Source organism: Nomascus leucogenys, chromosome 1a (genome assembly GCF_006542625.1).
Source record: "Nomascus leucogenys isolate Asia chromosome 1a, Asia_NLE_v1, whole genome shotgun sequence".
Taxonomy (NCBI): domain Eukaryota; kingdom Metazoa; phylum Chordata; class Mammalia; order Primates; family Hylobatidae; genus Nomascus; species Nomascus leucogenys.
Window position 1 is genome coordinate 81,441,621 of NC_044381.1, and position 22,791 is coordinate 81,464,411.

At 39.9% G+C, this 22,791-nt stretch overlaps 1 protein-coding gene across 2 annotated transcripts; it reads left to right on the plus strand.

Moving 5' to 3' along the window:
• The first annotated feature begins 164 nt into the window (after positions 1-164).
• Positions 165-20,476, plus strand: ZBTB1 (zinc finger and BTB domain containing 1). 2 transcript variants are annotated; one of them, XM_030812091.1, is made up of 3 exons: positions 340-602; positions 12,243-12,394; positions 17,010-20,476. In XM_030812091.1, exon 3 carries the CDS (start codon positions 17,028-17,030, stop codon positions 19,167-19,169), a length of 2,142 nt encoding a protein of 713 aa, XP_030667951.1. In that variant the 5' UTR covers positions 340-602; positions 12,243-12,394; positions 17,010-17,027; the 3' UTR covers positions 19,170-20,476. The 2 variants fall into 2 exon arrangements, with proteins under 2 accessions (XP_003267850.1, XP_030667951.1); XM_003267802.3 differs by lacking the exon at positions 12,243-12,394 and having other exon boundaries at positions 165-602.
• Positions 20,477-22,791: the final 2,315 nt, after the last annotated feature.

The following is a 22,791-nucleotide window of genomic DNA, read 5'->3' on the forward strand; positions in this document are numbered from 1 at the left end:
CCCAGCTGCTGGGCCAAACGGGGCAGGGGTCTGACATCTGGACGGAATGGGAAAGCAGCCTCGCATCCTGCCCTGGGGAGTCGGGAGGAGCCCAGTCCCATCCAGCTGTGCAAACAGGAGGAGGAGGAGGTCCCAAGCCTACCCTTGAGAGGGGCAAGAGGGGTGGTCAAGCCGCCGCCGCCGCGACGGCCCCCGCGGTGCGGGTTGCGCCAGCCTCCTCGGAGCCCGACGCAGAAACTTGTTGCAACAAACAGGCGACCGCGGGTGCCCCTAGCAGCCAGCGGCAGAGTGGGTGGGCGGGCGAGAGGGAGGGGAAGGCTGGCGGACGCCGCAGCGAACTGGTGGGCAGACCCGGAGTCGCCGCGTAAGCGGGGCCGGCTCAGTGCGGTGCGGCAGGCGCGGCTGTGCGGCAGCGGAAGTCCTTTGTTGCAGCACAGTCCCTGGCAGAGCCAGAGCCTCTCCGCGCAGCCCAGCCCGAGCGCCGAGCGCCGCGCGCCGCCGCCACTGCAGCTCGCGGCCCCTTCGCCTCCGCCCGCCTTTCCCGCGGCTGATTTGCCTTAAACTCCCTAAAATCTCCGCAGCTCTGGTTCCTGCTGCGGCCGGTAAGTATTTGCCAGTTGTGGGGCTATTTGCGCAACTTTAGCCCAGGCCGGAGGGCGACGGGCCGCGGGCCTGGCGGAGTGCGGGGCCAGAGCGGCGCCGATCCGTGCGGGGAGCCGGAGCGCGGCGGACGCGCTGCAAGGACCCGGTGACGGGCGGCTGCCAGGCCGCCTGCTTGTTGCTGGCGCGTCAGGTCCCGGGCGTGCGGCCTCCCTGAGTCGGAGGCGAAGCCCCTACGGAGACTAGTTCCCAAATTAGTTACCTTCTTTTCTTTCTTTCTCTGCCTTTATTTTTTTTCGAGGGGGGAGGGGAGGTGTAGACGGGAGGCGGGAGAACCCGGTTGATTGACGTGCCTAGAGCCCGCTTCTCTCAACTTACAGCTGCGGCTCGGCGGCGAGTAGGAGGGGAAGTGTCCCGGAGCCCGAGGCTGCAGACTTGGGCGCGCTCCGAGGGAGGAGGCGTAAGAGCCGTGCAAATTCTTGCTACGCTGTTTCCCACCCCCTCTCTCCGGCACACACGCATTTCGTTCAGTAAAAAGTGGAAGGTCTGAGTTTGGGAATTTTAAGTGGAAAAGATCTGTTTCTTGGGAAAGAAGTGCTTTTGCTTGCAGCGGTGGGCGCTTACTAGAAGTTCGGTAAATGTGTTGGATGCAGATCGGGAGTCGTTACTACTAAAGTATGTAGGCAAGGTCTGAGCTCAGCCACCCCACCCAGTCTCCTTTTCTACCTAAGCAACGCGTGTACATGATCTGAAGGGTTGACATGACATTTTCTAAATTGGGCGCATCAGGAAGAGGTTGATGAAAATCCTTGACGTTTTCTGGGGATAGGACATTTGTATGTGTGTGATAATGTTCTTAAATCGAATTTCAGTGTGGCAGTGCACGCAGATTCTTCATTGGTGTTAGTGTATTTCCATACGGTATGTATCACTACAAGAAATAGTGTTCCCTTTGACACTCGAACCCAAGGAGTGGTCCGAGGCTTTTTGAGGCAACCTAGGATCAATGTCTTGAGCTGAAGTTGGAGGCACTCTGAAGCAGATTTGGTGAAGGATGCAGTTCTCATAATTTACAGAGCAATCACAGTCTTCTTTGAAACGGAGAAATTAGATTCCATGAAATTTTGTCAGTGCAGATAGATATGATGTGGAGAAACGGGGAAAACTGAGTACAAAAAGATGAGGCTTGAATGGTGGTTGGCCATCATTTGCTCAGAACCTCAAAACTTTGCTTTTGAATCACTTGCTGGATATCTAATAAAGTCTCAATAATAACTGGATGACTTTGGGAGGTAGAAAGGGGGTTCCTCTTAAAGAAACAGGAAACTGGGCTGGGCGCAGTGGCTCACGCCTGTAATCCCAACACTTTGGGTGGCCGAGGCGGGTGGATCACCCGAGGTCAGGAGTTCGAGACCAGCCTGGCCAACATGGCGAAACCCCATCTCTACTAAAAGTACAAAAATTAGCCTAGAGTGGTGGCGGGCGCCTGTAATCCCACCTACTCAGGAGGCTGAGGCAGGAGAATCGCTTGAACCCGGGAGGTGGAGGTTGCAGTGCGCCATGATCGTGCCACCGCACTCCAGCCTGGGCAACAAGAGCGAGACTCCGTCTCAAAAAAACAAACGACAACAACAACAAAACAGGAAACTGAAGCATAGTGGAGGTGAAATGCTTTTCCAAAGGTTAATAAACATAACGTCTACAGTAGAGCCTTCAGTTAACCTCTCACATTCATTTTATGAGCAGGCTTTCTCCATTAATACTACGTTTTCATGGTATTGAATAACTCAGGTTGAACAGTCTTTCCTGAAGCCTTTCTATTCTTCCCACTCCTAATACGATGGCCTACTTTTTTGGGGTTTTTGTAGGGAAGGGACTGGTGTATCATTGCCAGAGAAAAGAGAAACCATATTTAACCAGGGCCTTAGCAGGGCATGAGCACAGTCACAGCCACTTGCTCTTGACCTTGTGCTTTGATTTCAGTTTAACACTTCTAAATTTTTGTACTGCTTCCTCATTTTCCTCTTTTGCCAGGCTCTGGGGAAGATATAGTTCTTGGACCTTTTTAAGAGAATCTCGTTTTCTTTGTACCATCATTTCCCTTTCTGATGTGCAGGAGAAAAGAAGTACCTGCTTTCAGACTTACCCTCTAGCCAAGAAAAGCACTAAGGCTTTGGTGCAAAGGAGAGGAAACTATTTGGTATAGAAATACAGAAAAATTCCCATAGATTTTTGTTAATAAGCTGCAATCTGTTGTCTTCCCAAAAAGTTGAGGTATATTTGAGAAACATCTTCTTGAGAGGTCACTTTGGTCTCTATAGAATGTTTTCTCCTGACATTTTCTTCTGTGCTAGTATCTCATGCTAAAATGGTGAAATTATTTTTCTCATATTCTATGTGAACCAAATTAAGGGTTACTCATGTCTATTTTTTTCTCAAAATGGAAATAATTTTTTATTATAAAATCCATGCTGTTTGTAAAAATTCAGTCTGTACTGAAGTACATAAAATACAAAAATGAAAGTCACTTTGACTCCCACTCCCCAGAGATAATCACTTTATACAGTCAATTCCTTGTTGAAAACGAGAGACGGCAACATTTGATCACAGCTGTGTGTGCCTCACTCTGCCTGGGGATGGCCTGTGGTGATTCATGGACTCATGTTCTCTGTTCACATTACTCAGGTTGGTAAGAATTGCCAGGTAGAGGAAAAGAGGAGTGTTTTGCATTGGGCTGATTTAAAATTATTTGATTAAGTAACTGGGCTGCTATTTTAGGTTTGTCCTTATTAAATACTGTATCATGGTGGGCTATTTTTCATACTTTGTTCATGATAATGTTGTTGCCCAGCCTCTGATGGATTGATTTACAGCAGCCAAACACATGAAAACAAAAGCAAACCCTCACCTTTATGGAGAGTTTCATAATTTATAATTAGGAAGGAGTGGGTATACTTGCCATGAAGACCATTGCCAATATATCCATGTGCTGATATGGGATGGGGGGTTCCTCTTGATCAGCACCAAAGATTGCATGCTGAACATATGGAAAGGAAATTAGACGAAAGAAGGGTCAATGACTGCTCTTTTCAGATGTGGCATGGAAGAGACTGATACTGGGGAGGAAGCGGCAGGGACTCACTCCTTAACCATGTATATTTAAGAAGAATGAACTGTGAAGAAGTTGATGATGATCTAAAAACAGAGCCCCAAAATAGTACATAGAAAGTTAATTACAACATTGGTTATTTGAGAGTGTTGGAGACATGGGTGGTTTTTATACTACTATGTCTTTGAATTTAAAATAGTTTTCAAAATAAAATTTGAAGACTAAAGAATTAACCAGATTTTCTTTTGTCTATATGAGATGCATGCAGTCCTTTTTAGAGATGAGTTCCATCCCCACTTTGAATCTGCAGTATTAGAAGAGGCATGCTCTGGTGGACAGTGGGGAGTTAGCAGATGGAAGGGGATTTAGGGAAGGGACTGGACATTCTTCCTGCAAGATGGGGCAGTAAGAGAATGATGAGAGCTTTTAGATTCATGAAAAAAGTGACTCTAGGAGGCTTACAATGTTCCAAAGGGGCACTTCAGCTAATAGTCATATTCAGAAGAGTGTTGTCTGGTTTACACAAACTGAAACTTAGGGCTTTGAATCAAGAGTCTCAGCTTCTACTTACAAGATAAGCAGTTTCGGGGAAGTCAACCACTGAACCTGTTTCTTCATTTGCAAAATGAGGATAATAAAAATACCTATCTCAGAGTGGTTGTGAGATCAGTTGTATAATGTATGGGAAAATGCTTTAAATTTTAATTTTAATTTTAATTTCCAACCACTATATAAAAGTTGCCATGATTGAAATAAACATAAAATTGATAAGCAAAATAAAACTTACCTGTTTAAACATTTATTCATTCAAAAACTCATCAAATATCAACTAAATGTCAGACATTTAGTAATAACTGAGATACTGCCCTGATGTCAAGGAGCTTACAGTAAAGCAGGGGAGCCAAATAATTGCAATATCTGCCTTAAGTGTGGTAATAGAGCATCACAGTTTGGATGATGCATTATTGGTACCACATTGTTGTATGTATAGGCTGTTTTGGCAGCATAGAAGAGAGGCATCTGCCTCACCCTAAGATCAGAAAAAACTTCCCAAAGAGGCCAGGCCCAATGTCTCTCGCCTGTAATCCCAGCACCTTGGGGGGCCTAGGCAGACGGATTGTTTGATCTCAGGAGTTTGAGACCAGCCTGGCCAACATGATGAAACCCTGTCTCTACAAACAATACAAAAGTTAGCTGGGCGTGGTGCCGCATGCCTGTAGTCCCAGCTATTCGAGAGACTGAGGTGGGAGGAACGCTTGAGCCTGGGAGGCGGAGGTTGCAGTGAGCGGAAATTGCCCCATTGCACTCCAGCCTGGATGACAGAGCCAGACCCTATCTCAAAAAGAAAAGAAAAGAAAAAAAAAGTCCCAAACAGAGTGAGCTAGACATTGAAAAGGTTCTAAGCAAAGGAACAGCATTTGTGAAATGGCAAGGCTTTTGGTGTGTTAGGTTATTTGGCATCAGGGGGAATCTTAAGGCTTAAAAATGGAGTTAAGTTTCTTAGAATGAACATACATTTTATGATACTTTTTATTGGTTTCATTTTGTTGAATTTTAATTATATGATTGTGATGTTTTCAGCATTTTGGTTTGAATTAAACAAAACTGGAGCCACAAAATTGGAAACAATGCAATTTTTAAAAAAATGTGTAGGATCTGGCCGGGTGTGTGGTGGATCACGAGGTCAGGAGATTTGAGACCATCCTGGCTAACATGGTGAAACCCCGCCTCTACTAACAATACAAAAAAAAAATTTAGCCAGGTGTGGTGGTGGGCGCCTGTAGTCCCAGCTACTCCAGAGGTGAGGCAGGAGAATGGCGTGAACCCGGGAGGCGGAGCTTGCAGTGAGCCGAGATCGTGCCACTGCACTCCAGCCTGGGTGACAGAGCGAGACTCCGTCTCAATTTAAAAAAAAAAAAAAATGTGTAGGATCTGCTCAAAGAAGGAAACTGGGTAATCCCTCCCATCATCATAGAGAGAGCTGCCTCACCAGTTATTTATTCAGTAACATTTACTGAATACTTAATATTTCAGAGAAATGAAAAAGCCGAAGTCCTCACCTTAAAGTTGCTCACAATCTCATGGGGGAGACCAACACATAATTATAACCAATTCTTATTTAGCACTTACTCCATGAGAGATACTACTTAACAATAACTCTTCAGAGTTAGAAAGGATTACCATCCCTTCTTAGAGAATTGAAGCACAAATTGACTAAGCAACCTACTCAAGGTCACACACTTAATAAGTGGCAGAGCCAGAATTTGAACCCAGGCAGTCTGGTTAGTTTGTGCTCTAAAGCCTACTTTATGTAGCTGTTCTGATTATTAAAATACAGTGTAAAGAGTGCAAAATAAAGAGGTAATACACAATGAGATCAAAACCTAAAATAGTGGGAGAGGAAGGTGTTACAGAGGCTTTCTGCAGGAGGTGATAAAACTGATTTTTAAATGATATGTGGGAGGTTCAGACCCAAAGAACCAATCGGCATGAGTAAAACTGGAGGGGAAGTAAGAAATTCATGAGGTATACTGGGTGTGTGTGGAGGTGGGTGAAGGTGGTGACAAGCAGTTTTATGTTGCTTGAACATGAAGTTTGAAGCAGGCAGTAGCTAAACATGTAAGACTAGATGGGTGGGCATGGAGGACCTTGTATGCCTCAATAATGATTTTATACTTTAGCCTGAAGATACGTGAGGGGAACCATGGTAGAATAGTGTGATATGATTTTTCTTCTTCATGAATCATCTTCAAAACAGTATTGCTCTGGGAAGAAAAAGATTACCTGAGAGTGAAGGATTTGAGAGACTGGTTGAGGAGCCTATTTTAATAACTCAGGAGTGATAATAGAGGCCTTGCGAGAGCAGGAAAGGTAGGGATGGAGTAGATTGGGCAGATTTGAGAAATATTTAATGGGAAAATTGGCAACACTTAATTGTTTATTATGAGGGAGAAGTTCTAGGCAGCTCCCAAGCAGTCTAGGTGATTGGTACATAGTGGTGGCAGCCGAGACAAAATACAGGGAGGGGCATTTTTAAGTGGGTTCCAGACAAAATCTGAGTCCACAGAATTAGTACTTTGAAATAGAAGTCATACAAAACGAACCCTAAGAATACGAATGCCACGTGCAATAAGGGATTTCCTGGTGAAGCATTTTTAGCTGAGAAGAGCCTACTGTTTACACAGTGCCCTCTGGTGGTCAGAAGATGCTGTGCTGCCTCGTTAGGATGAATGGATTAAAATGTACTTTTCCTCCTCTACTTCTGGAGGGAGAGAGGAATATTCCAGAAGCCACTGTGTTCCTTCTGCTTTCTGTGTGGATAAGTTCATTTCTTAGAATATAATGCAACTGAACTACAGGAACATCTCACTTATTTATAAGTTATTTGGTTGGCAACCTCAGCTATTCAGTGCCTTGGCCTGATGCGAAAGAGGAAGGAAATATGATCGCCTGTCAGCAAAATTCAGGAATTAAAACTTTACATCTTACTTATGAGCATTTCCCTAGATCTTCAGAAGATGTTGTGCTTCCTCTTTAGGATGAATGGATATGTAGATTCAATTTTCAATGAGTTTTTGTCTAATTTTACAGCCAAGAAGAGATTGAAATGGTGGGCCACAGGCGATCAGCACACCTTTCAGAAGTGACAGTTGTTGGCTTGCAAGTAAAGAGACAGAAAAATACTAACCAGCCAACAAAGCACAATCTCCAAAAGCATAACAGTCTGAGGCCATTTTGTGTAGATGCAAACAACCCTTGCAAATTTGAACAACTACTATATTTCAGCAAAACATAATTGTTTCAGAGGAGAAAACAGCCAGCCAGGTGATGCTATATGTGTAGGCTGCAGTTAGAGTAGTATGAAGAGCCCTAGACCAGGATTGAGGAGACCAAGGTCTTATCCTGACAGCCACTAAAACTAAATGTGACTTTGAACATACCACTTAACCTCTTAGGGCCTCAGTTTGCTTTTTGATCTATAAAGCAGTAGGTTGAACTTGATCATTTCATAAAATTCTATAAACTGTAATTATGACATTAATTTTTTTAAAATTGTACTGTGCTTGGATTGAAAAGGCAAAGGAACATTTGTCATCTCTAATTTATATGAGTCCTCTGAGAAGTATGATTATCCCAATTTTATAGATGAGAAAATTGGGCTTAAAGAAGTAAAGAAGTTCCCGCATAGCTAAACTAGTGGTAGAGTTTGTATTCAAACAAACAGTATTGCCATCTGGTTTCTTTTTTAATTCCTTCACTTGACAAGCACGTATTAAGTGTCAACTATGTGGGAAGAGTGTGCTAGGCACAAGGAACACAAAGGCCATTAAGCCTTGTCCCTGTCTTTGAGGCTTCAGTACAGTGGGCATTGCTGTATCACGCTGCTCCTTGGATCTCTTGTCAGTGCTAATGATACAAGTAATACTACTGCACTGTTAGGCTTAATATACAGCTCCATTATGTCTTTAGGGTGTGGGTATAAAACTAAGCCACCATTTATATTATTGTTTCTATGGGAATATGTGTTTCAAGTTCCAAATAAATTAAAAATAAAGTTTTAGGATATAACCCAGTTATAATTGCAGAACTTCCTGTACTAAGTACTCAATTTGGAGTCTAATGCACAGCCACTAGTGCAGATAGTGCATAAAATTTTCTAAACTTGATGGTGTTTGTCACTTAAGTGTGTTGAAATAAAACCTCTTATCTTTGGGAGCCTCTACAACTGGTTATTCCTGGAAGTTTCAAGGAGAAACCTAGAGAATGTAATAGAGATTGGACCCTATACCCTGCAAGATGGTATTCTAGGAAAGAATTTTGCCAATGTGACATTATTTTTATAGATGGCAGATGGGCTCTAGAGCCATATTGCCTGTGTTCTAATCCCATGAAGTCCTCTCTTTGTGATATTACAAAGGTTATATAACACTATATGCCTCTGTTATTTAATCTTGAAAATGAGTCTTATAGCAGCATCTACTTTGTAGGGTTTGTTATGAGGATTAAATGCTAAAATGATATATATGCATACATACACATAAAATGATACCTATATTTGGATACATATATATGCACACATACACACATGTATATCCATACGTGTATATATGCAATATATATGTGTGTGAGATATGCACACATATATTGCATATATCCATATATATCCATACGTGTATATGTGTAATGTATCTGTGAGAGGGATATATACATCTCCCTATACATCTGCCTGGAATAGAGCCTGGCATATAGTGAGACATAACAAATGTTAGCTATTCATACTATTATTGTATTACAGTTGTCATTTACTCTACTTTGATAACCTTCATCTACCAGTCCAGTAAAGCAAATCTACCTTCCCTCCCATTACATTTCCAGCCAAGCTGCTGTGTACCCTCCTCAATTATTTACATACACATCTATATAAATACTCGAAATGCCTCACCCTTGCTTTCTGTTTATCCTACTCATTCATCAAGGCTTTACTCAAATCCTACATCCTTCCTAAAGCCTACTATTTTGGTATAATTAATGCTTTTCTTCTAAACTCTTGCTGAACTTTATTCAATATGGTTTATTTTTATTTTTATTTTTATCTTTGAGATGGAGTCTTGCTCTGTTGCCCAGGCTGGAGTGTAGCGGCTCAATCTCCGTTCACTGCAACCTCTGCCTCCAGGTTCAAGCGATTCTCCTGCCTCAGCCCCCCAAGTAGCTGGGATTACAGGCATCCGCTATCATGCCCAGCTGATTTTTGTATTTTTGTAGAGACGGGGTTTCACCATGTTGGTCAGGCTGGTCTTGAACTCCTGACCTCAGGTGATCCACCCACCTCAGTCTCCCAAAGTGCTGGGATTACAGGTATGAGCCACCGCATCCGGCCTCAATATAGTTTATTAAACTCCTCAAATTGTTTCTTGGTTTCAAATTTAATCCCTCATATACAGTTATCTCTATTGAACACCATCCTTCTCCACCCTCCATTTCAATGCTCTATCCAGTGTTAGGAACATTATGAGTGTTCAATAGATTCTGATATTCTGATGTTAAAATGTAAGAATCCTTTCATTACATTTTAGATTTTTAAAATACTCTGTAATCCTCAAATCCATATGCATACATACATTCAACCTATAAGACATAGAAATAGGTAAAAGGAAACATATATACATAAATCTTCCTTGAGATCCAGAGGTAATTGTAAGTCAGTCAGAGATTGGGGTGCTGAATTGGGACTGTGATGCTAGGCTCTCTAGACTTTCACTGAGGCTAAGCAAATCTTCTTCAAATGCCTCATTGGTGCTGCAAGTCTATGACACAATTTAGAGGGTGATTATTTGCCTCACAGAAACACTTTAAAATTCCTCTAAGTTACTTCTTTATTCATTGGATATGCTTATTTATAGACCCTTGAATTATCATTTACCAAGGCTGGAGCAAGAGAAACTTCCAGCAAGACTGTTATTTCCAATTTGAGAGATCTAGCAATGGAGGAAAAATATTTCTGAAATCTTACTATGTCAGTGAGAAATTTACTGAAATAGCTTACACAATATAACTTAGGGAACACATCTATTGAATAAGACTAGATTGACATGTATGGATAAAGCCACATTACAGATAAAGAATTCAGATGGGGGTAATCACTTGTTCAATAGCATCCAACCAATGAACCCTGTATTAAGGACTCATGCCCAGTCCTTGTTTAGTGTTCTTTCCAGAAGGCCATACTGTATAGTACCAAGGAAGTGCTATATAGAGGTTATTACTATCTGGGTGGTCAGGAGTCCTTGTTCTGTAGCCCTAGTATGTGCTTCAGCACAGTTAACTATACCCTGATACGTTAAAAACCCTGTATCTTTGCCTTCTATGGAATAAGAATGTTAGACTAGATTAGATCTCTCTAAGCTCTAAAAATCTATGACTAAATTACTTAATATGCTTAATGTGTTTGGTGGCTGTTTTTAAACTTGAGATGAGCCGTTAAACTTTTTCAGACTAAAATTTTAAAAATCCAGTATAAAACTTTTTGGATCACCTAACTCCTTAATTCTTGCTGGAGTTCTGCACAGTGGGTATCCTTCTAGCCTTAGGGTAACTCTTGGCATTATATAGCTTGTTTTCCTTATCCGAATGACATTAAGTCCTTTGAGTCACATTGGAGGTTCTGCTGTCAGGCCCGAGCCCTTGACTTCTAGTTGTGCTAAACTTGTCCTACCAGTGATGCAGCTAGTAGTACAAACAAAAGCAATCACAGATTTCAGTCATAAAAACAAGAACAGCTGAAATACAAGCTGTCCATTTACTTAAAACCTTTTATAGGCTTTACTAGAACATAAAGTTCATTAAGTTTTTTTGGCAGCATTATTAAAGAGGTCAAAAAAATGAAAAAAGAGCAAACTCCTCTTGGAATTTGAGTGAAATTATAATTTAATAAAAGTGAATGCCTCATAATTTTTTTTTTTTTTTTGAGATGGAGTCTTGCTCTGTCACCCAGGCTTGAGTGCAGTGGCACAGTCTTGGCTCACTGTAAGCTCCGCCTTCCGGGTTCCCACCATTCTCCTGCCTCAGCCTCCCAAATAGCTGGGAATACAGGTGCCCGCCACCATACCTGGCTAAGTTTTTGTATTTTTAGTAGAGACGGGGTTTCACTGTGTTAGCCAGGATGGCTCGATCTCCTGACCTCGTGATCCGCCCGCCTCTGCCTCCCAAAGTGCTGGGATTACAGGCGTGAGCCACCGTGCCCGGCCTCAAAAATTTTTAATGAAAAAATTATCTTCGAGAGATAAGCTAAAAGTCTCACAGGAATTTAGATCCCTCCTCCCCTGCCGCATACTCCTTTACCTCTTTTTGGTGTAATAATCCTTCTTAAAACTTTTCTGGGCTGGGCACAGTGGCTTATACCTGTAATCTCAGCACTTTGGGAGGCTGAGGTGGGAGGATTGCTTGAGCCCAGGAATTCGAGACCAGCCTGGGCAACATAGCAAGACCTCGTCTCTACAAAAAATATACAAACATTAGCCAGTCATGGTGGCATATGCCTATAGTGCTAGCTATTCAGAAGGTGTGAGGTGGAAGGATTGCTTGGAGAATGAGTACCCATATTAAAGCAGGAACAAAATGCTATTGAGGACATTCTGAGCTATGATGGCACGCCAGCCTGGGTAACAGAGTAAGATCCTATCTCAAAAAAATAATAATTAAAATTTAAGAAAAAAGAAAAAAGCTTTTCTGAATGAGGTGTAACAAGGACAGAGTTTCTGGTACTAATGTGTGAATGATTGCTATTATAAGTTACTCTGCCTAAAATCAGTTTTACTCAGAACTTGGACATTTGCATAATAATGTTACTTAAACTACAATTCTAGGTCAGCCTAAAAACTGTTGTGTTAGGATTAAAAATTAGACACAGCATTTGTTCAGCTTCCATTTGTTCAGCTTCCAGCTCTATAGGGGGAACATAGGAGTATAAACATGGAGGCAGTGGGATTCACACTGTGATCCGTCTGACCCAGAGCACTTGTTCTTTCTACTACAGCATGATGCCTTCTTCTGTAGAGTGGGCGCTTTATGGAATACATGTTGAATGAAATCACTGATCTAGGAAAAGTAAAAATTCCTCAAATGAATACAGAATACTTGTGCTACTGCTGATGATCAACACTTTATACAGTGCCTGGTATACCAAAGGTACTCAATAAATGTTTGTTGAATGAATAAATGTGCATTAAAATGCTATAAGTGCTCTTATTTAAATGTTTTAGTGTTTTATGTTAATAAAAGAATATGTATTTTTACTCAGTTGAATTGTGACTATAACTATAGATGTGCCGGTCATATTGATCTTCTATGTAGTTGTATTAATTTTGGTTGCTGATGATAAAACTGCTGCTCATCTAGATAAGAAAGGGTCCTTGGAACTTCTACGCTCTTTATATCATTATTTCAAGCCTGGACTATTTAATACTTGAAAGTTTTTATAGATTAACTACTCTCTTTCTAATGGACTCTTATTTGGAAGGAAATTTTAAGGTTATCAAGTCAAACTTATCCTGATGCTTAAATAAGCATCACCACCATTACAACATCCACTATTACTTTCATTATTACACGCCAAGCACAATGCATTTTACACATTGCCTCTGTGAATCCTCATATATGATATTGTATTTGAGGTATTATTATCCCTACCTTTACAGTTCAGGAAACTTAGGGTCAATGAGGATAAGCAATTTCCCAAAAGTGGCAAAGCTAGATAAGAAGCCAGGTCTGTCTGATTCCAGGCCCATGCTCTTTTCACTTATTATACTGTCCTCAATGGCATTCTGTTCTTGCTTTATATGGGTACTCATTCTCCAAACAAGTTTATTTCATTCTTGAACTACTCTTATTAATAGAAAGTTTTGGTTTTTTAGAAATAATACCTATTCCCCTGCCTCTTACTCTATGGTTTATTATTTATTAAATGTCTCTCTAAATCCTAGAAAAATGACTATAGACATAGAAATTTCATCCTACTTAAAACTGTCTGGGGTCAACATTTTTGTGTATTTTTTTCATCTTTTTTTACCCCCACCTTTTGAATAAGGTTGTGGCGTGGATTTGTTTTATATAATTCTAACATAATTTTGTATCCTGTGTTTATTTATTTGGCTCTCCATCTTGAACATGTTTCCCGCTTCTGTAGTTTCCATTAATTTTTTTTTTTTTTTTGAGACAGAGTCTTGCTCTGTCAGCCAGGCTGAAGTACAGTGGCATGATCTCAGCTCACTGCAACCTCCCTCTCCCAGGCTCAAGCAATTCTCCTGCCTCAGCCTCCTGAGTAGCTAGGTTTACAGGCATGTGCCACAACACCTGGCTAATTTTTATTTTTTTTTTAGTAGAGACGGGGTTTCACCATGTTGGCCAGGCTGGTCTTGAACTCCTGACCTCAGGTAATCCGCCCACCTCGGCCTCCCAAAGTGCTGGGATTACAGGCATGAGCCACTGCGCCTGGCCCAGAAATATAATTTTTAATTCACTGCCACATGACAGTGAATTCTGGGGTGTAGATTTACCTTAAGACTCCTTTTTTTTACTAGGCATTCAAATTAGAAGTAACTCATTAATGACTATTTTCGTGCATACATTGCTTTTTGTATTTAGATACATACTGAACATAATTCCTCACAGCTTTTTACAGATACCTGAGTTACAGAGGTTTGAAATATTGTACCTACTTGAAACTTGATCTGGCTTCCAGAAAAGGTGCAGTGGTTGCAATTTTAAGAAGGTAGCAGGTCTCATCATAAGCCATCTTCATTTCACCAGTCCCATATCTCTGGCTATGGAACTTTATGTCTTAGAGCTGGCAGGATGGACATAGAGGTAGTAAAAGGGTGTATGACCCATATGTGATCGGTGAGGAATGGATAAAAAGCAAATAGAAGTACGTAAACTTAGATACCCTTAATTGCTACTACAAGAGCCTGAAGAGTGAACATTTTATTTCTCTGAACAGCTTGTTACATGTTCTTTTTAAGTTCAGTCAAATTGCATAGGAACTTATTTTTAAGTAGAAGATAGATTCTGAAGCTTTATGTATACGGATTAAAAATTGAGGTTAAAATTTGATCTTATTTTAACTTTATAATATGATAGGATTTCTAGTGCTTTTAATATTTCCTCTCCTTTCTTCCGTATCCAAAGTCAGCTCCCTACACTAAAAATACTTAAATGCCCACTAACATTAAGTCTAATGTTAAGTGAAGAAAACTAGTTGCAGATATATATATATATATAGTATGATACCATTTAGGTTAAAAAACACAACAAAAGCAAAACTATGTGCCTGGCATCTCATAGGTACTCAATATGCTAACTGTACATGTGCATCTCAACAAATCTGAAGGTATATAATCCAAAGTGTTTGGAGGGGTTACCTCTGAAAAGAGGTATGTGATCTGAGGTGTGTTTTTATTCTATATGCCTCTATGTTTGAATTTTTTGCTACTTTTTTTTTTTTTTTGTAAGATGGAATCTCGTTCTTGTCACCCAGGCTGGAGTGCAGTGGCACAATCTCTGCTCCCTGCAACCTCCGCCTCCCGGGTTCAAGCGATTCTCCCGCCTCAGCCTCCTGAGTAACTGGGATTACAGGCACCCCCATCACAACTGGCTAACTTTTTTTATTTTTAGTAGAGACAGGTTTTCACCGTGTTGGCCAGGCTGGTCTCGAACTCCTGACCTCAAGTGATCCGCCCACCTCAGCCTTCCAAAGTGCTGGGATTACAGGCATGAGCCACTGTGCCCAGCCTTATTTTTCTCTTTTAACAATTAAAAAAAAAAAAATAGAAGAGGCCAGGTGCAGTGGCTCACACCCACAATCCCAGCACTTTGGAAGCCCGAGGCAGGAGGATCGCTTGAACTCAGGAGTTCAAGACCAGCCTGGACAACATAGCAAGACCTTGTCTTTACTAAAATATTTAAAAAAAAAAATGAATGTGGTGGCATGCACCTGTAGTCCCAGCTACTCTGGATGCTGAGGCGGGAGGATTGCTTGAGCATGGGAGATTGAGGCTGCAGTTAGCTATGATCATGCCACTGCACTCCAGCCTAGGTAACAGAGCGAGACCCTGCCTCAAAAAAAAAAAAGGAAGAAAACTTTACACTCTAAGGATAAATAAAATACCTTCTCAAATAAACCCACTGCTTCTTTATACCCTGAAATGCATGTTGAGCAACATGAGACACATTCTAACTCTATAGAATTATTGCTTCTCCGATAATTCAAGAAAAGACAAAGGCACTGATCAAACTTGTTTGGTGCCATTTCTATATAATCTAATAAGGTTTCTGTTGTTGTTGTTGTTGTTTTGAAACGGAGTCTCGCTCTGTCGCCCAGGCTGGAGTGCAGTGGGGCGATCTCAGCTCACTGCAAGCTCCGCCTCCTGGGTTCACGCCAGTCTCCCGCCTCAGCCTCCCGAGTAGCTGGGACTACAGGCGCCCACCACCACGCCCGGCTAATTTTTTTTGTATTTTTAGTAGAGACGAGGTTTCACTGTGTTAGCCCGGATGGTTTCGATCTCCTGACCTCGTGATCTGCCCACCTCAGCCTCCCAAAGTGCTGGGATTACAGGTGTGAGCCACCACACCTGGCCCTAATAAGGTTTTTTTTTATTTTTATTTTTGGGACAGAGTCTCGCTCTGTCACCCAAGCTAGAGTACAGTGGCATGACCATGGCTTACCACAACCTCAAAATCCTGGGCTCAAGCCATCCGCCTGCGTCAGTCTCCTGAGTAGTTGGGAGTACAGGTGCATCATCATGCCTGGCTAATTTTTTTTTTTTTTTTTTTTTTTTTTAGGGCAAGGTCTTGCTATGTTGCCCAGGCTTAATAGGGTTTTTAAAATAGATTATTTTTGCAACACATGGCCAATCTTGTATCATCTGTTGCCCCCCCACACCCACCCCACTTATTTTTAAGCATATCTCAGATGTATCATTTCATCTGTAAAGTATATATATCCAAAAGATAAGGATTCTTTTTAACACAATCAAAATACCTTTCTCACACTTAAAAAATGAGCAGTAGTTCCTTAGTATTAATCATCTAATAAGTTTTTAATACTTTACAATCTGTTAACTTTCAGTTTAAGTTGCTGTTTTATTTACTTTCATTACTCATATCCTTCAAGAGTTATTTTCTTTTTTTTTTTTTTCTTTTGAGACAGGGTCTTGCTCTGTCATCCAGACTGGAGTGCAGTGGCATGACACAGCTCACTACAGCCTCTACCTGTCGGGCTCAGGTGATCCACCCACTTCAGCCTCCCAAGTAACTGGGACTACAGGTGATGCCACCACACCTGGTTAATTTTTTAAACTTTTTTGTAGAGAAGAGGTCTCACACTATTGCCCAGGCTGGTCTCAAACTCCTGAGCTCAAGCAATCCTCCTGCCTCGGTCTCCCAAAGTGTTAGGATTACAGGCGTGAGCCACTGCACTTGGCCTCCTTCAAGTATTTTTAAATTAATGTATTTTTTTCTGTTCAAATTTATTGTACATGTTCCCCCCAAGAGTTGTAATGAAACTAAAACTGTCTTTTGCTTTTGATGCCTTTGTTCAATATGAAAAACCTGAATAAATGGCTGGATGTCTTCATCTTCAAATTTAAAAAATGATTCAAGTATATATTATTTTTATTAGAATGGAAAGCTCTTAATTTCTTGATTGTAATAGCAAAGTCATGCAAGTCACAAATCATAATAAAAGTTAATTTTGTCAAGTGCTTTTCTATATCTTGTCTGACGTTAATATTTTTGTTTTACATAGGTCTCTAATTAATAGAAGATGGCAAAGCCCAGCCACAGCAGCTACGTCCTTCAGCAGCTAAACAACCAAAGAGAATGGGGTTTTCTCTGTGACTGTTGTATTGCAATTGATGACATTTACTTTCAAGCACACAAGGCAGTTCTAGCTGCCTGTAGCTCCTATTTTAGAATGTTTTTCATGAACCATCAGCATAGTACTGCACAACTGAATCTCAGCAACATGAAAATTAGTGCAGAATGTTTTGATCTCATTTTGCAGTTTATGTATTTAGGAAAAATTATGACAGCTCCCTCCAGTTTTGAGCAGTTTAAAGTGGCAATGAACTACCTACAGCTATACAATGTTCCTGACTGTTTAGAAGACATCCAGGATGCAGATTGTTCTAGTTCAAAATGTTCCTCTTCTGCTTCCAGCAAACAGAACAGCAAAATGATATTTGGGGTAAGAATGTATGAAGATACTGTGGCTCGAAATGGCAATGAAGCCAACAGGTGGTGTGCAGAGCCAAGTTCAACGGTAAATACACCACATAATAGAGAGCCTGATGAAGAGCCTTTACAATTAGGTAATTTTCCTGAGCCACTATTTGATGTATGTAAAAAAAGTTCCGTGTCCAAATTATCTACTCCAAAAGAACGTGTGTCAAGACGCTTTGGGCGGAGTTTTACCTGTGATAGCTGTGGATTTGGCTTTAGCTGTGAAAAATTATTAGATGAGCATGTGCTAACCTGTACTAACAGACATTTATACCAAAACACAAGATCTTACCATAGAATAGTAGATATTAGAGATGGAAAAGACAGTAACATCAAAGCTGAATTTGGTGAAAAAGATTCTTCTAAAACATTTTCTGCACAGACGGACAAATACAGAGGAGACACAAGCCAGGTTGCTGATGATTCAGCTTCAACCACTGGAAGCAGAAAAAGTAGCACAGTGGAATCTGAAATAGCCAGCGAAGAGAAAAGCAGAGCTGCTGAGAGGAAAAGGATTATTATTAAGATGGAGCCAGAAGATATTCCTACAGATGAACTGAAAGACTTTAACATTATTAAAGTTACTGATAAAGACTGTAATGAATCCACTGACAATGATGAATTAGAAGATGAACCTGAAGAGCCATTTTATAGATACTATGTTGAAGAAGATGTCAGCATAAAAAAAAGTGGTAGGAAAACTCTAAAACCTCGAATGTCAGTAAGTGCTGATGAAAGAGGTGGTTTAGAGAATATGAGGCCCCCTAACAACAGCAGTCCAGTACAAGAGGATACTGAAAATGCATCTTGTGAGCTGTGTGGACTTACAATAACCGAGGAGGACCTGTCATCTCATTACTTAGCCAAACACATTGAAAATATCTGTGCATGTGGTAAATGTGGACAAATACTTGTAAAGGGTAGGCAGCTTCAGGAACATGCTCAACGATGTGGCGAGCCCCAAGATCTGACCATGAATGGGTTAGGAAATACTGAGGAGAAAATGGACTTGGAAGAGAATCCTGATGAGCAGTCCGAAATAAGAGATATGTTTGTTGAAATGCTGGATGATTTTAGGGACAATCATTACCAGATAAACAGTATCCAAAAAAAGCAGTTATTTAAACATTCTGCCTGCCCTTTTCGATGTCCTAATTGTGGCCAGCGTTTTGAAACTGAAAATCTAGTGGTTGAACATATGTCTAGCTGCTTAGATCAAGATATGTTTAAGAGTGCCATCATGGAAGAAAATGAAAGAGATCACAGACGAAAGCATTTTTGTAATCTGTGTGGAAAAGGATTTTATCAGCGGTGTCACTTAAGAGAACACTATACTGTTCATACTAAGGAAAAACAGTTTGTTTGTCAAACATGTGGAAAGCAGTTTTTAAGAGAGCGTCAGTTGCGACTGCACAATGATATGCACAAAGGCATGGCCAGGTATGTCTGTTCCATTTGTGATCAAGGAAACTTCAGAAAACATGACCATGTACGGCATATGATTTCTCATTTATCTGCTGGTGAGACTATATGCCAGGTCTGCTTTCAGATATTCCCAAATAATGAACAGTTGGAGCAGCACATGGATGTTCATCTGTATACATGTGGAATATGTGGAGCAAAATTTAATTTGAGGAAAGATATGAGATCACATTATAATGCCAAGCATTTGAAAAGAACCTAAGTGATTTTCTACTGTACTAATGTTTAGATGATAGCAGATAAAACACCAAAGCAAAGGATATGAGCTATTTAGGAATTGATTATATAAGATGATTTGTTAGAAACAAATTTCAAGGCCCTTTTAACTTTAATATTTTTGTTTAGGATTTTAAGTATCTACATTTAGGTATTAAATGTTTATCATTTTTGTTGTTTCTTAATAGAATTATTTGTTTTTAGTTTTTCTTAGCTATGATTAAAATTACTTTTTAAATGTAGACTACAAGTGGTTGTTACCCATTCAATGACTATTAAACTTTAGTTTTTCATCAATAAGGTGATGACTTCACTATTTCTATGTGTGTTTTTTTTTTTTTTTTAAGGTTATCCTGTGAAATTTTAAACCCAGAGTCACTGGCCATTTCTGTTTAAATTTTAAAAATTCTTTAAGTAATTATTGGAAACTATCCCATTCACTTTTAGTGAGTTAACTATTCTTTATTCCCCCTTATTAATGAAATTCATATTCTTAAATTGACAAGCTTATTAGGCAAGTTAGGTGCACTGAATCTAAACTTTAAGGTTGACATGGGCTCAAACTTGGCCTAAAAAGATTGATGGACCTGAGGAAATTTTTATAAATGAATATTTCCTATAATTGATAAAATATTATCATTTAATTATCACATTTAAAACTTATATTAAGTGTAAATTCCAGTGGCTTTACCTCACTTGAAAAATTAGTGGAGATAAGCCATTTTGTTTTGTGATATTAAATTTAACTATGATAGTTAATTAAAAAGACATATCTTGTATTCATTAAAAATACTTTAAAATATCCTGATTTCTAAAGTGTGTTAGTTTATTGATTATTTTTGTTTATAAATAGACTTTAATAGCTCTCTAAGAATATGACCTCTAAAGGAAAAGATGATTTTTTACAATACATACTTTTGGAACTTTGATATTTGAGAAAGCTTCCATGTATATTGATAAATCTAATAAAATAAAGAGATCAATTATAAACCTGGTTGTTCTATAAAAGTAGAGTGCACAAAAAAATGTCTTGTGTTTTATACTGTCTAAGATTTGGAGGAAATGTGGCAAATTGCAGTTTATCGCCATATTTTATCATTTTTTTCTGTAAAAGACTATAAAATTTGAGGATTATAAAATAATCACAGAGTATATCAGTGGAAACATTTTATCATTTTTTTCAGTTAAAGTAGTAGTATTGTTAGTTGTTGCTGACACAGGGTCTACATAATTACATGTGAATTAAAACATTGGCAAAACTGACCCACCAATAAACACATCTATTGAATAGAATGCCTTTTAATGTGAATTACTTGCAATGTAGTACCCTTTTCATAATGAAAAGGATTTTAATTAACTCCTAATTTTAAAAATATAAATTTGTAATTCTGAACACTAATAGCATTGCTCTTTTTGTTCACATCATATTTAAAATATGCAAATCATATTTTGTATACAATTTACATAAAAGAACAAGTTGCCAAAAGAACTGAGAGACATACTGGTGAGTACAGATTTAGTTGAAAGCATTAGAGCACCGTGTGAGCTCAGAGATTTGTGGGGATATGTTGAAGTGTTAAGTAAGGATAGGAACAGCACAGGAACCAAGTGCAGAATTCAAATAATGGGAAGTAGGCAGGGGACGGGTAGAGTACACACAGAAATTAAAAATTTAACAGCAAAAGCAGGAAAAGTGATTCATCTTACTCTTACTTAGATACAATAGTTTATCAAGTAATTAAATTTGAAATCCAACTTAAAATGAAATGTGGTATGTATATTACTGACAGGAACCAGGAAAAAGTTCTCTAACCCAGAGACCATCAGAGAGTAGTATAAAGAGATCAGATAAACCAAGTTTCCAAACTACAGTAAATAGTATCATAATGGACATAATTTTCTTTGAGATCACTTTTTTCATGACTCATCAAAATTTTTCTTGCAGTGGCTTTCCCCGTCATTAAAAAATAGGGCTTTTTCTAAATACTACCACTTTTTGAAGAAACGATTATCTATTCCATTAGGAAGGGGGCTTAATTTAGTGTTTTGACATGTACTAACAGCTAACAATTAGCAAGCAAATATATAAACTCTCCTCTCTAATTTTACATGACTGAGATGTTTATAGTTTTAGAAAGCCATACCTCAATTTATTTTTTATTTTTTTTATTTTATTTTATTTTTTGAGACGGAGTCTCACTCTGTTGCCCAGGCTGGAGTGCAGTGGTACAATCTTGGCTCACTGCAACCTCCGCCTCCCAGAATCTCTGCCTCAGCCTCCTGAGTAGCTGGGATTACAGGCACACGCCACCACGCCCAGCTAATTTTTGTATTTTTAGTGGAGACAGAGTTTCGCCGTCTTGTCCAGGCTGGTGTTGAACTCCTGACCTCGTGATCCACCCGCTTCAGCCTCCCAAAGTGCTGGGATTACGGGCATGAGCCACTATGCCTGGCCACCTCAATTTTTTTTTCTGAGTTTCATGTTACACAGAACATACCTTTTTGCTTTGGAACTAGCTACAGGGAAGCACAGGCTTCTCTAAAGTGGAATGTACAATTCTCCTTATCAAGGCAAAAAGTTAACTTAAAGACTACTTGCTTTTTAAAATTAGGGAGAATGAAAAATATCCAGCACTTTTCTCCAGCCCAGTTCTCCAACCCAGTTCCCTAATATCTCCTTCCTCTCCTGGGGCAGAGCTGCAGAGCTGTCATTCCTTGCTGTTGCTTCTTGCCCTCCCTGGGTGTGAAGGTAATGAAACAAGTTTGTTGAAGCTGGCAGATCTTCTGCCTTTGTAACTTAGGTGTTCAGGTTCCAAATCTAAAAATGAAAGGAGAATCTACACAGATATATAGTGGAATCAAATTCTCTTTCTGTCTCATGAACACTGTGAGACTCTTTTGCTTTGGCCCTTTTATTCTACACAGCAAGAAAACCCAGAGGAATGGTTAGCAAGCTTGCCATCAATTATAGTACAATACAACTTGCATGTTCTACGATTCCTTAGTAAACAGGACTAAGAATCTCAGAAATTAATAAAGCACAACCAAGGCAGCAGTAGATTAGGACTCAGAAATGTGTCTTCATCTCCCCCATGTTTTTAAGGTAAACATATTCAGAGAGGCCAGGTGTGGTGGTTTGCATCTGTAGTTCCAGCTACTTGGGAGGCTGAGGCAAGAGGATCGCTTGAGTCCAGGAGTTCCAGACCAGCCTGGGCAACATAACAAGACCCTATCTCTACAAAAAAAATTTGTTTAATTAGCAGGGCATGGTGGCATGCACCTGCAGTCCCCAGCTACTCAGGAGGCTGAGGTGGGAGGATCAATAGAGCCTAGGAGTTCAAGGCAGCAGTGAGCTATGATCATGCCATTACACTCCAGCCTGGGTGACAGAGTGAGACTCCATCTCTGAAAAAAATTAGAAATGACGCACATGGGTTAAATGGTATATGGCAAACTAACAGTTTGAGTATGGACAAAAATTCAATTAGAAGAAAGGATCCCAGAGGGGCTAATTATTAAAAAAAAAAAAAAAAAAGTTTGCTAGAGAAGTCAGGACACTAATTAAAAGGAAAAGTAGAGGCTGGGCACCAGCACTTTGGGAGGCGAAG

Excerpts from the sequence above, each read along its gene's own strand:
- ZBTB1 (XM_003267802.3), top strand. The coding sequence starts at position 17,028 with ATGGCAAAGCCCAGCCACAGCAGCTACGTCCTTCAGCAGCTAAACAAC.